Below are 13,877 nucleotides of genomic sequence, written 5' to 3'. Positions count from 1 at the left end.
GTAAAATAAAAAAGTCCAAGATCTCCTCCATGTTGAGGTTATTTAATAACCATGTGTAAATACATATTGTATATAATATACGTTTTCTTAAAAAGATGGCTGTCTTCACAAAACACTTACCTCTACAGATACCAGGTGCTTCCTCTACTTCCCTGGGATTTCTACAGTAGCGTTTTGGGGGAAACAACAATCTTTCCAGCAAAGCAGGATTAATTTATTATTGGATATAGATTTATACATTTTGTATTATAACAAATATTTGCAAGTTATTGTAATGGTTCCCAAACTGTGGGGTGCACACTCTCCCCCTTCTTCTCTCCCACATGAAGGAACCGTCAGGGGGGCATGGTATGGCCTGGACCAGCCTCCACAGAGGATGCAGAGGAAGTGCCACGCAACCGTGGTCTGTCTCAGCTCTTTTTGGGCACTGTCCCCACCTCAGCCTTGTCATGGATCTGCACCCAGCTGCAGCCCGGGCTACCTGGTGCGACTAACTTGCAGCACCCAGCCCAAGCCCCACCTCAAACCTCAACACGCCTATCTGCCCCTCAAGCTATGACTCCGCTTTGTCACAGCTACACAGCCTCAGCTTCCTTACTTCTGTCCACCACCTCTTTTTGTCCTGAACTGCACCCCTGCTTCTACAGGGGGAGGAGGCTGAGGGGGTTGGGGAGGGTGTAATGGTGAAACGTTTGAGGACCACTGTGTTAAAGTGAAACTTCAAAAGCATGATGTCCAAAGTAACTGTATGTATAGAAAGCTTTAATTTACTAAACGTGTACTGTATCTTACTGCAGGCAAAGTACCCTTTATTCGTGTAGGAAATCAAGTCGTATCTGAACTTGGCCCCATAGTCCAGTTTGTTAAAGCCAAGGTAAGGATATCAAAAGTACATCATAAAGTGGTAAATACAATGGTAACTTCTTTTAGTATTTGCACTCATTTAGCTTCCTCTGACGAAATCTTTCATTTTAAGAGAGTAAAGTAGTAAAGGTATCTGCTTTTTCACGATATGGCAAATATTTTTTACCCAGTGCAAGGAGTCACCACCTGCTTAAGGAAAATATGGTGTACTGGGGTTTGTAATAATAATAATATGGGGATATTTTTCTCTGGCATTTATTCAAATTGTAGAAATCGAGCTGAAAGTGCAGGATTTCATCTTAATAAGAAGCTAGAAAGCAACCTAGATCTTGCAGTTGCGCTTGTGTTTTGGCTTCTGTGTGTAGTACATTTAGAAAAGACACATAGGGTGCGTCTACACTTGCATTCCTCTTTCGAAAGAGGCATGCAAATGAGGGAAATCAGAAATGCAAAAAAGGTGCATATTTGGCACCTCATTTGCATATTACTTCAAAAGAGCTTCTTTTGAAAGATGAAAACCAGTGTAGATGGCTGCTCTTTTGAAAGTTAATCCCATCTTCAAAAGAATCCTTCTTCCCTTTATACAATGGGGATAAGGATTATTTTAAGGATGGGGTTTACTTTCGAAAAAGCAGTGTCTACGCTGGTTTTATTTTTTGAAATAATATGCAAATTAGGTGCCTAATATGCAAATTAGGTGCCAAATATGCAAACATACACCTTATTTGCATTTTTGATTCCCCTCATTTGCATACCTCTTTTGAAAGAGGAATGCAAGTGTAGATGCACCCATAGTGTTTGCTTGAGCCCTGAAATTTCAACTAATCTGTTTGGTTTTTATACTGTTTTTTTCCTTCCTTGTAGTGCAGTGTCTATTAAGTAGCATATTTTGATAAACTGTCATCAACTTTTTTTTCCATGGAAGACATAATAGTAATAGTGAACCCATGAAATCAAGTTGTACAAAGCTGAGAAAGAAATGCCCAGTAGTTCTATAGCTGAAAATAAATCTATATTTGTCTTTTGTATTTGATTATATTGCAACATAAATTTTTTTGTTTTAATATAGAAGGTGATTTTTAGTGTGGAAGGTAATTCATAATATTTATCTGCCTATTTTATGATTTAATGAACTATATAGGGAGAGCAAGACCTGATCTGAAGCTCATTGACTTTTGTGGGCTTTGGCACAAGCCTTAGCTGAATATTGTAATATCGTTTCTTACAGGGTTGTATATTCTTTTGCCCCCTTAGGGCCATTCACTCAGTGATGGGTTGGATGAAGTCCAAAAAGCTGAGATGAAAGCCTACATGGAATTAGTCAATAATATGCTATTGACAGCAGAGGTACAGCAAACCATAATAATTTGTTGATTTTGTGAGTAGGTGATAAATGGGCAAAAATGTAGGGTTTTTCCTTGTGGAAAATAGTTGTATTTTATTTTCAAGTTCTTAGATTGGGAAATAGTACTTCCACTCATAGGCTACAGACTTGATAAGAACAGAACTTCATGTTCTTTGTGATCTCTTTACACAGTCTTATGAAAACTTCATGAATTGGGGTTGATTTTTGTTGTACAAAATGGTGAGTTTATGAAGACTAACCATGTCATTGTAATGAAAGTTGACTCATAATTTATATGTCAGGGATTCTTAAACTGGGGGTCTGGACCCCTCAGGGGCCCACAGGGTTATTATGGGGTGGGTTGTCACGAGCTGCCTGCTTCCATCTCTAATCCTGCTTTGTCTCCAATGTTTGATGGTGTTTTTAATTTACAAAGGGGGGGGTCTTAATGAGAGGCTTGCTATGCGAAAGAGCAAACTCGTACAAAAGTTTTGAGAACCACTGTTACATAGCATGTTCTGATCTCCATCTTAATTCAAATCTGATCGGCAGGCTGTTCAAGAGAATTAGCAGTCAGGCTTTTGTCTTGCAAGCATCACCATTAACTTCTCGTTTGTGTTCATAGAAGATACTGTTAGACTTAAAATATTTGTGGGGATAGCTGTTAACTTTAAAACATCAGTAGTTAGACTGCTCAGTTGTTTGTATTAAAGTTAAGAATAAAGAAGTGTTCTTTTTTTCTCCCCCCCCCCCCCCGCAGTTGTATCTTCAGTGGTGTGATGATACTACAGTAGTGGAGGTGAGTGGTTCTGCAGCATTTATCTTAATTAAAATTTAATGAGAAAACACTTTTGCTCACAACTGCAGGTCCCTACTCATAAATGAAACATGGAGGTTTATACCACTAATGATACAGTTTTTCACTTTAATTTTGCTTGCATATACGTTTTAGGGAAGCTATGTGTCATTACTGAAGGTAGCAGGTTGCAAAGTACATAGGATTTTATGTAATTTTAAGATAATCGAGTAAATGGTTTCTTTCTCTTAGGCTACAAACTATGCATTTCTGTGTTGAAAAAATTCTTAGTATTTTACTAAAGCCAATGTCAGTGCCTTCTGATCCATCACTGTTTTTAAATAGCAGTTTGACCAGTTGTTTTTTAAAAAATGTGATTGATTTATTTATTTATTTATTTATTTAATTTATTTTTAAACAAAGATTACTCATCCAAGATATGGATCTCCTTATCCTTGGCCTCTCAATCGCATTTTGGCTTATCAGAAACAGTGGGAGGTCAGACGTAAGATGAAAGCCATTGGATGGGCTGGCAAGTCACTTGAACAGGTCAGTCAGATAAATAGCTAAAGCTGAATTCTTCATTCTTTTTTTTTCTTAAACTAACCTTCCAGCAATGAAAAGAAAATTAAAATATCAAAAGTGTCAAATTTCAGAGAAGCAATATTTTATTTCCAATGTTTCATAAAATATATGCATTATGCAACTCTGTACATTTAAAAAATTGTCTATGGAATCCATGTCTCTAGCTTCAGCAGCAATAAACTTGAAATCACACATGCAATCTGAGAAAAATGAAAGATGTTTTCTCATGAATATGTATCTCCGTGCTAGATAACTGTACACCATGATCTTGAAAAGGGATTAGCAGTCGGACTGTGATTCCCATGTGAAGATAATGAGGTCCCTTTACAAGATTGTCACTTTTTCTTGGAGATGTATTTTTTCCAAGAAAAAAAGCAAAGACACGTAGAAGTACAAGTTTTTAATTTTACCCAGTTACTGACAATAGGCAAATTTTAACAACTTTCCTTTTGTCGACAGTGTACTTGTCATTTAAAATCTGAAAAATAAGATTTCTAATCTGAATCTGCCTAACATCTATGCTCTGTATAGTTGATGTAGTCATTTATTACAAATGCTTACTGTTATGTGTGCAATAAGGGAGCTACTTTGTAGATAATTGTGTTCTCATCTGGCTACTTAGCTACTAATCTTTCGTTTGGTTTAGGTGTTGGAAGACGTAGATCAGTGTTGTCAAGCTCTCTCTCAAAGACTAGGAACACAAGCATATTTCTTCAATAAGCAGTAAGTTACTTTATATGGAAATGTAATGTACTGTAGGTATATTACTCTCCAGAACATCGCTGAATGGGTACAATTTTTTCCTTATTTTAATAACTAACAAGAAGTTAGGGAACATGTGGGAATGAATCCATAAAGTGCATATATAAGAACTTCAGAAATTACAAAGTAATTGTAAATATTGCAAAAGCTACTAAGTTTCCATAAAATATTTCATAGATTTTCTCTAGTGTTTATAGTCTTATTTCTATTTTCTAGTATGTGATACAGAATATGCAATAACTTATATCAGTTAAAAATGTACAGTGAAAAAAACCAGAAATCTGTAGTTTTCATAGGTAACTAAGCAATAATCCATGTAATTGTTAGCATACATTGACCCTTTCACTGATGATACCTATAAGTGTAGACGCCTTAATGCGTCCCAAGGAGAATTAACATGCTGTATTTTGACTAACAGAACTTCTTGCACAGTTTAATTCAAATGACACAGGCAATGTCTACATTGCAGCTCAGGTATATATGCCACAGTTGCTTTTATGAGTGGTAGCACAACTAAAAATAGCAGCAACACCTGAACAGGCACACTGGGGACCCTGGGTAAATACTCCTGCTGTTAGCCAATCATCATAAACATCGTCATCATTAACAATAACAACCACCATAGGTCTCATTATTTCCTTCCATCTTTGCTTATACAATGCAGAGGGGCTTAATTTCTGTAGACTAGCTCCACATCAATCTATTATATCGTCTACCCATTCTTGGGGGTCTGCCGTCTATTATGCCAAATACCAGAGTCTTGACGTTTCACTCGTCGTTCATTCTGCAGATATGCCCAAATAGCTGTAGCTTCCATCGTATAACCTTCTGCTGTAGGTTCTCCTTTGGCTGTGTCTTCCTATATAATTCCTCATTGATGACCCTCTGCATCCATCCTTATTCTCAGAATTTTTGTATAACTACTCCTCTCAAATGCCTATATTCTTCTCTTAAAATCTTTTATCACCCATGTCTCACATCTGTACAACATGCTGCTGAACACGCATGTTTTGAAGACACTTGGCTTCGTTCCTAAGCTAATCACTTCGCTTTTCCAGGTCTTATCCATCGCCTTCAGACTTGCTCTTGCTTTCGCTATTCTAGTCGCTATTCCCTCCTTACAGTCTAGATCATACATCCTGTTGATCCACATCGTACAGGAACTTCTCTACATTCTGAAGTTTGATCCCACCTATACTGATCTTCCTTCCTGTTTCCTTATTTCCAAATACCATTATCTTCATTTAATCGATGTTCATGATCAGTCCATACCGCTTCCCTTCCTTATTTAGCATCTGCACTATTCTCACAAGCTTCTCTTTATCTTCCTCGATGATAACTATGCAATTGCAAACCTCAAGTTGTGAAGTCCGATCCCATGCACCGATATCACTTCTACCCCTTCCTTGAACTTGTCCATTGCTCTCTCTACGTGCATGATGAAGATACTCGGCAATATTGGATCGCCTTGTCTCATACCTCTACTCATTCTAAACTAGCTTCCCAACTCTCTGCACATTCTCACTGCTGCCTCTGCATTGTTATTGAGATTCTTTAAGGGCCATATCAGTTTGCTATCCACTCCATACAGCTCCAACACCGCCTAAATCACTTACTGATCTATACTGTCAAATGCCTTGTGAAAATTGACGAAGCAATTGTAGATGCTCTTTTGTTGAGCTTTCTGTGCTATCAGTCTTAGTGCCAATATCCCCTGTATGGTACTTCTCTGTTTCCTGAGTTTCGCTTGCTCATTCGCTACATGTTCTTCTTTCTGTGATCTCAGTCTCTCCATGAGTATCATCCTCAGCACCTTGCCTGGACGATGCATTAGGGCAATCGTTTTGCGGTTCTTGCACTCCAGTGTGCTTCCTTTCTTGTGTATTGTCACGAGTATGGATCTTATCCATTCCAGAGGTGCCTTCCCTTCTTTCGAAGCTATATTACATTAGTCGGTGTATTTCCTGAATCATACTCTCTCCACTGTATTTGATCATGTGTCGCATGATGTTATAAATTCCAGGGCTCTTGTTGTTCTTTAGTCTTTTCACTGCTGTTTCTATTTCCTCCATCGAATATTGGTCTTTCTCTTGATGCTTGGCGGAGATGTCTTTTTCAGTTCTTGGATCAGTCTCTCTGAAACACTCGGGTCCACCTGTGCTTTCTACAGATCACTGCAATATCTCGTCCATCGCTGCACAACCTTTTCCGTGTTCATGAGTACCTCGTTGTTCTCTTCTGCCATCTGCTTCTGCTGCCACTTCCTATTAATATTCCTAATTATTTTGTACACCCCTCTGATCTTCCACTCACCCTAATACCTCTCGGTATCTTCACACTGCTCCTCTAACCATTTTGCCTTATCCATTCTGGATGCTTTTTTTTACCTTGTTGCGTTTCACTCTATATTGCTGTTCTGCCCTCTTGGGAACATCCCTTCTGAACTTCAACGCGCTCTTTCTGAGGCCAACTTCAGCATCTTCTGTGTAATCCACTTTTTGTTGATCTTCTGGAACCATCTGCTCAATTGCCTCTTCTATTGCTGTGGCTATCCTTTTGACTCTCTTATCTAGACCTTTCTCTGTGCCCACATTTGTGATCTTCTCTTCCAGTGCTGCTCTGTACACATTCCTTTTTTTTCCCTCACAACGGCTGTTCATTTCTTGAACTGTATCATATATTTTTTCCTTTGAGTTTCATCTAGATGTTCACAATCACTAGACTGTGGTCCGAGTCCACATCTGCTCCTTAGGAAGTTCGGCACTGCTGTATTGATGTTACCCATCTTCTTCTTATCAAGATCATATCTGACGTGTTCTTGGACTTCTTGTCATTCAATCGCCATGTCCACTTCTTATAGTCCTTTTGTTGGAATCTCATGTTGCAGATCACCATCTCATGCGCCGTAGCAAATTCTAGTAGTTTCTCGCCTCACTTACTTATTTTTTTTTCTCCTTTATCCAAACCTTCCCATGACTCTCTCCCGACCTTCATTATCTTTTCCCATCTTTATGTTCCAATCTCCTCTGAAGCCTGCGCTGAAATTTAATTCAAATGACACGGCAATGTTCACAGACTGGGCTGTGGTGTGTATGCAAATCTGCTACTGTTGTTGCAGGTAAAGTTGGTGTGGCTATGTCTGCCTGTGCTTCATTCATACCTTGGATTGCAGTGTAGACACACTCTTGAGTTAGCATGAAAATGCCTGAAAAGTCATATGACCGTAGGGAAATGCTGATCTTCATGCAAGAAAGGATTGATTACAGAGTACAGTTTGAACCTCTCTAGTCTGGCACCCTTGGAACCTGACTGGTGCTGAAAGAGAATTTGCTGAACCAAGGGAGGCCAAGGATGTCTAGCAGCATTACCAACACTTCTACTGCTTACTGGGCTCTTAAAAGACATTTAAGGATAAATTAGGGCTAAACAACAGCATGGAACACAGAGCCAGGAGTGGTGTTTGAAAACAAACTTTGAGACCTCAGGAAACTTGGCCACACCCATGGTAAGTGGTCATCCAGCTAACTAAAATTGTGCCAGATTACGGATGTTGTGGGATAAGAGAGTTCCGGACTAGAGAAGTTCAACCTGTTGTAGCTGTGATTTGTGTGGGAGAGTACTGTTCTGGGCGTTTTCAGACCCAGGTGTGCCATACGTGAGATGTTGTTTGTTAGTGTGTACTTTCCGCGAAAATATTCTTGTCATGATTGTGGATTTAAACTAATGTTGAATGTTTGCATGGACTGCACCTATCAGCATGCCATATGAACCATGAAGTTACATAAATAATGTACATTCCAAGTGCAATGTGTGTGTTTGTTTTAAAGCTGCCTTTACGTTTCCCTGGACGTGGGAATAGTTGGCAGACAGTTTTAGGTATTTTTGGTGGGTTGACAATTAATGGGGAAATTACCAAGACACTTTAATTAAATCAGTGTGTGACATTATGCACTGAGGCTACATCTGCGTGAGAAGCATGTGTCAAAGCAATTGTCTTTTTCAGCCATGTCACAGAATCAGAAAGCAAGGAGGAACTGGGACACATCAACTATTTGTTTCATGGTTGTCCAAGCCAACATGTAGAAGGCTCAGTTTCTGATTCCCAGTTCATTAAGTGGGGATGGAGAAATGCCTCAAGTAGCAGGCTTTAATACTTTCCCAAATCTCCAGGGGCAGAGAGGCAAGAATCAAAGCTAAGATTAGGTGGGCAATGTAATTGGATGAGGCTGAATGCTGTAAGATTTACATGTTAGTAGAGAACAAACTGAAACTGAATTGCAGCTACACTTGGAGGCATTCTGAACTGTCTTTTGTAATGGGGTGGCTGTGTGTGTGTGTGTGTGTGTGTGTTTGAGGGAGAGAGAAGTACTATTTTGGGAGTGTTAGCTGGACTTCATAACACACACTTTCAACCTTTAAAATTTTTACAATGTTTTTGTCTGTAAGCTGTAAGTAGAAGAATTTCTCAATAATTCGCCTAATTAAATATCCTAGCTCATTTCTTAGTATGTAGTTCTTGGACATTAGTAAAGAAAATTGTTAAAAATACGCAAGGAAAATGTTTGTTTGGGGATTTATGTCTGCATATAGACCAGTGCTGCAAAAGTTCATGAAGGTCAAGCTATAAAAGGTTTGCAAACACACAGCCATGGGTATGACTGTAGACTTCAAAAAAAACAAAAAAACAAACCACTGTTCTTTGGATTGTTGTGACTTTGGTTACAGGGTTTATTTCCATTTGTTTAGTCTTTTTTAAAAACACAGAAGAGATGGCCTGGTATGGGGTAGTTAGGTTTCCTCTTTAGTCAAGGTGTTTTGGTGGCTGAAGAGCCCTGGAGAGATGTGGGGTTTTTGCTATTTTAAAGAGTGCCATTCTGTTTGAACGGTAGTTTTGTTATGCACAGTACCTGCTGGGGGCTGGGAAAGCAGACTTTGTCCCCTCAAAAATGAGGAACAGTTGGTACCGGACAAACAAGTTGGTGGGTAGACTTGATGCATTTTCTGAAAAGGTATTTTGTTTTAAACACCCCCTTCCCCCCATCTGTTAGTGGGAGAACTGAGCAGAACATTGAGAATTCAGGTCAAAATTTGTTAATGTTTTTATAAAATACAGTAGAATCTCAGAGTCCTGAACATCTTGGGAATGGAGTTTGTTCAGGACTCTGAACAAAACATAGCTGTTTTTTCAAAAGTTTACAGCCAAACGTTAACTTGCCATGCTACAATGTTGAAACTTTATTATTCAGGAAAAAAAAAATCCTGCTTTTAACCTGCTCAATTCAAATGAAACAAGCAGAAAAACCATTGTGTTGTAAATATTATTTTAAATCTTATATATTTTTTTAATACTGTGATTGTATTTGTCTTTTTTTTAATGGGGCTCTGCTGCTTCCTGATGGCGTACTTCTGGTTTCAAACCAGGTGTATGGTTTACTGGTCAGTTTGTACCTCTGGTGTTTGTAACTGTGAGGTTCTGCAGTATTAAATTCTTACAAAATTTGTTAAATTTTGTGCTTTGCTTGGTTAAATATGACCAGTTTGATTACTTTGTGAAAATACTTTGGTTTTTGAGTTAATTTTTTTAAATCCAAGTACAGTAGGATTGTCTCTGTAAGGTTTTCAGTGGGGTTTTTTGACTCCAAGAGGCCCTTTATTTCTGTTTCTTTATAGGCCAACAGAGTTAGATGCTTTGGTATTTGGACACCTGTTCACAATTCTTACTACTCAGCTGACCAGTGATGAACTCTCTGAAAAAGTGAAAAACTACAGCAACCTTGTGGCCTTTTGCAGGAGAATAGAGCAACACTATTTTGAAGATCGTGATAAAGACAGCTCTGCAAGCGCTGCATCCAGATCCTCAAAAAGTTACCTACCGTGTTAAATGCTTCTCTTGATAATGGGAGGCCCAGTTTCCGAAACACGTTTTGATTTCATTGTTTAACTGATGATGCTAATGATGGCTGTGAAATGAAATGTGTGTAATGGAACCTATTTGAAGCTTTTAAAACGTTCTGGAGCCATGGAAGTTGCAACTGCATTGTGTGTGGTGTAGATTTCACTGTGTGATGTATTCATTAAACGTAAAATTGATTTTTGAGATATTGCCATTGAAATGCCATAGAGGCTATTAAACTAAAGTGACCTTGGAACAATATTGTGTGCACGTTAAAAATAAAATGAAATGAAATACCACTGTTTTTAAAAGTTTCTCTTTGATCTTTCCAAAAACATTTTAATACCCTTTAAATATGTTAGATACAGGGTTTTCAGATCCTCTTGGCAGGTGGACAAAAGGAAAGTAATTTTGTGTTACATGTTGTAGGATTAACTTTTTCACTATATGATAGGGCAAGTAATGGGAAAATTACCCTATTCAGGCTTCAATAAATTTGCGCTTTGAAGGTCAGTGTGTTTACAAGGTGATCAGGTCCTTTAAATGAGATTAGCATTCAAAAACAGAAGGTTAAATGGAGAGTATGCCTAAACATTTATCAAATGCAGGGTACCACTAACATAAAATGAAATGGCAACCATTCAATAAAGTTAAAGCAACTTTTAAAGATTTCTTTGTATTGTTTGAAATTTCTCACAACAGTAAAGAAATTGTGATAACAGCAATGCTTGTGAAAGGTGGAAAGTAAACAGCCTTGGAGGCTGGAGACCTTCTTTCAGTGAACACGAGAGCATGGGCATCAGCCATGCAAATTTCCCCCTCAATTTTCCAAAAAGGTGTTTCAGCATGTCGGTTTCTAGGAAAGAATGGACATCAGCCCTTGGCTTCTGTTAAGACAGGTGTAAATGGTGTCTATATAGCCTTTTTTTTTTTTTCCCTCCCCCAGTTTGAATTATTGTGAATTAAGGTGAAAGAACTGTTTACAGTATGGTAATTATTTCACAATAGTAGAAGTTTCTCTTTCTGGAACCAGGTGGCAAACCAGCCTTCTATTTCGGTGGCCACCAATTGAAGATAACTAATAGTCAAATCGAATTTTTACTGCATCAGTCTTTAATCTTGTCACTTCTGGTTTTTTGCAGTGCTTCTTATTTGGCTTTTGTTTCTGAATTTTTTAAAGTTTTTCATCAGTCTTTCCCTTTCAGCATGTCTTATTTCTTCCCAAAATACTAGCTGTTGCCACGCATGCCAGCTGCACCTCTTTCTAGCCTGAAAGTATTGCTCCCAAATTCTGAAGTCTGTAGTGTAGGCTTTTTTTTCTCTTCTGTCAAGTAGCAGCACTTGGCGCTCCTTTCTGTGACTAGCTACACCTACCCTGGCCCCACACTTTTGAAAGGGTATGCAAAAATGGCTGACCAAAATGCAAATGATACTGATTTGCATATGCAACAACTCATTTGCATAATGAGGGCCATTCACCATTCTGGAAGTGCTGTTTTTGAAAGTCAAAACAGCTGTGTAGGTGGGGTTCCTTCGAAAGGAAGCTCTGCTTTTGAAATCACCCTTCTTCCAAATTTTTTTTCAGGAACAAGTGTGCTTTTGAAAGTAGGGCTTCCTTTCAAAGGATCCCTGACTACATGGCTATTTTGGCTTTTGAAACAGCACTTCTGGAAGGGTGAGAGACCTCCATTATGCAAATGAGGTTCTGAATATTCACATCAGCACCTCATTTGTAATTTTCGATTGGCCATTTTTGCATGCCCCTTTTGAGTGAGAAGCTAGTGTAAACATATCCGGTTTTTCTTTTTTATTCCAGCTCCCATTTGTCTACCCTAGTAGCTTTTAGGTTTATTGATGCTCTGCTCTGGTATTGTTCATGTGCACTATTATGATAGAAAGCAATTCAAATTAAATACTCCATTATAATATGTCCATTTCTATTTGTTTTTTCATACCAAACCAAGCTAGACTTAAAATCAGTTTTGGTTCATGTTTGGTAGTGGCTAATATGTAAGAAAGCAGGTTACAATTTGGACTTAAAATTCTCAAAAACAATCTGTTGATAAATTTTTTCCCATGCTATTTGCATGAACTCCAGTTTTGCCACACTTCTTTTCATGCAGTATCTTACTTCATGAGCAGTCCCATTTAGTTTCAGTGAAGCTACTTTTCAAGTCACAGTAAACCCTTGATTTAAGGGACCATGATATAATGGACTTGAGAAATAATGGACGCTGTCTGCCAGCCCACCCGCCTTCCCCCCCCCTGCCCCAAATAAATCATGGAGCCTCACCAGAGCCACCGCTGGGGCTGGAGGAGCAGCTGGGACTGCTGGGGCTGGAGGGGCCACCATAGTGGCTGGGGCCAGAGAAGCCACAGGTGGAAGAAGGCTGCGCCAGGGTGCAGAAATTCTCCTCCCCCAGTCGCATGTGCCTGGAGCATGTTGACACCCAGCCACCGCTGCCTGCAGTGGTGCTGAGCAGCAGCCAAGATGCTAGAGGTTGCTGCCTACTGGCAGGCGGGGGGCAGCTACACTCTATCTTGGTGTGGGTGTCCCGTAGCTGGGGGTTGGAGGAGCAGCAGTGCTTAGAGCTGCAGGAGACGGAAGGAGCCAGGCCAGCATTCAGCTCCTCTCCTGGTAAATTGGGAGAGGGAGATGGAGGTGTGAGGTGAAGAACAGGGAAAGGAGGAGGGGGGGCAGAGGACAGGAGTGAGCGACGGGCTGGGAAGATCAGTGCCTCATCGTACAGTGTAACCGTTTGGATATAACAGACTTTTTCTGCATTCCTCCCTATTATGCTGTGTCTACACTACAAAAATAACTTCCAAGTTGCTTACTTTGAAGTTGTACTTTGAAGTAACAGACATTGAAGTTGAGCATCTACACACACCTTACTTCGAAGCTAAACACCAAGAATGTAAAAAGGACTTTGAAGTTGGGCTCAACTACGTAGCAGTTAACTTGGAAGTGGGGAAAACGTGTGTAGACTCTTCTGGCTACTTTGAAGTAGCGCCTAACTTCTAAGTTAGTTCCTAGTGTAGAAGCACCCTTAGTCTGTTAAATCGAGGGTTTACTGTAGTTAGTATGTGATTTAAGGCTCTAGGTTGTCTTGCGTGTGCTTAAGTAATCTTTCCAGGCACATCAAATAGCAGCATTCTATACTGCTTCATAAATTAAATTGCGTGGTATTTTTCCAAAACTTAAGTTGAGATGTTGCTCAGAAGTGCTGTACAAAAACAGGAAAAAACCTTGCTGCCAAAAACTTGTAGGTTTAATCAACTGAGGCAGAGTGACATACTATTCAATCGCCTATTATTGGCACTATTGTGTTTCTGTGACGTAGAATGTGAAGTCCACCTTATTACGAAATACACACGTCTGGCTCCTTTGGCTTGCCATAGTTTATCAAAATAACTATGGTTTTGATTATTTATTAATCATGAAGTTTTTGACTTGCAAACTTTATGGGGAACACAGGAACGCAAAGACCCATTGCAGGAAAGCCTGTCGCATTTCACAACATCAGCAGAATAACTCTTAACCTAACTATTAACTGAGATCTTGCTCTTATTAATGTTACAAGTTCCCAGTATTACTTGCACAGTTTAAATTCTTCAGTCCTGTACTGGAA

General features: G+C 39.2%; 1 protein-coding gene across 3 annotated transcripts in view; it reads left to right on the top strand.

Annotated features, from left to right (window-relative positions):
• Positions 1–10,544, top strand: part of MTX2 (metaxin 2) — a 58,058-nt gene extending 47,514 nt beyond the window's left edge. For all 3 annotated transcript variants that reach the window (XM_075000950.1, XM_075000951.1, XM_075000952.1), the window contains 6 exons: positions 798–874; positions 2,119–2,211; positions 2,970–3,008; positions 3,429–3,554; positions 4,237–4,313; positions 10,023–10,544. In XM_075000950.1, the coding sequence (XP_074857051.1) occupies positions 798–874; positions 2,119–2,211; positions 2,970–3,008; positions 3,429–3,554; positions 4,237–4,313; positions 10,023–10,233 (623 nt within the window). In that variant the 3' untranslated portion in view covers positions 10,234–10,544. The remainder of the gene's footprint in view (positions 1–797; positions 875–2,118; positions 2,212–2,969; positions 3,009–3,428; positions 3,555–4,236; positions 4,314–10,022) is intronic.
• The last annotated feature ends 3,333 nt before the right edge of the window (positions 10,545–13,877 follow it).

This window comes from Carettochelys insculpta, chromosome 8 (genome assembly GCF_033958435.1).
Source record: "Carettochelys insculpta isolate YL-2023 chromosome 8, ASM3395843v1, whole genome shotgun sequence".
NCBI lineage: Eukaryota > Metazoa > Chordata > Testudines > Carettochelyidae > Carettochelys > Carettochelys insculpta.
The sequence above is the reverse complement of the archived record's forward strand: the minus strand, read 5'-3'. Positions and strand labels throughout refer to the sequence as shown.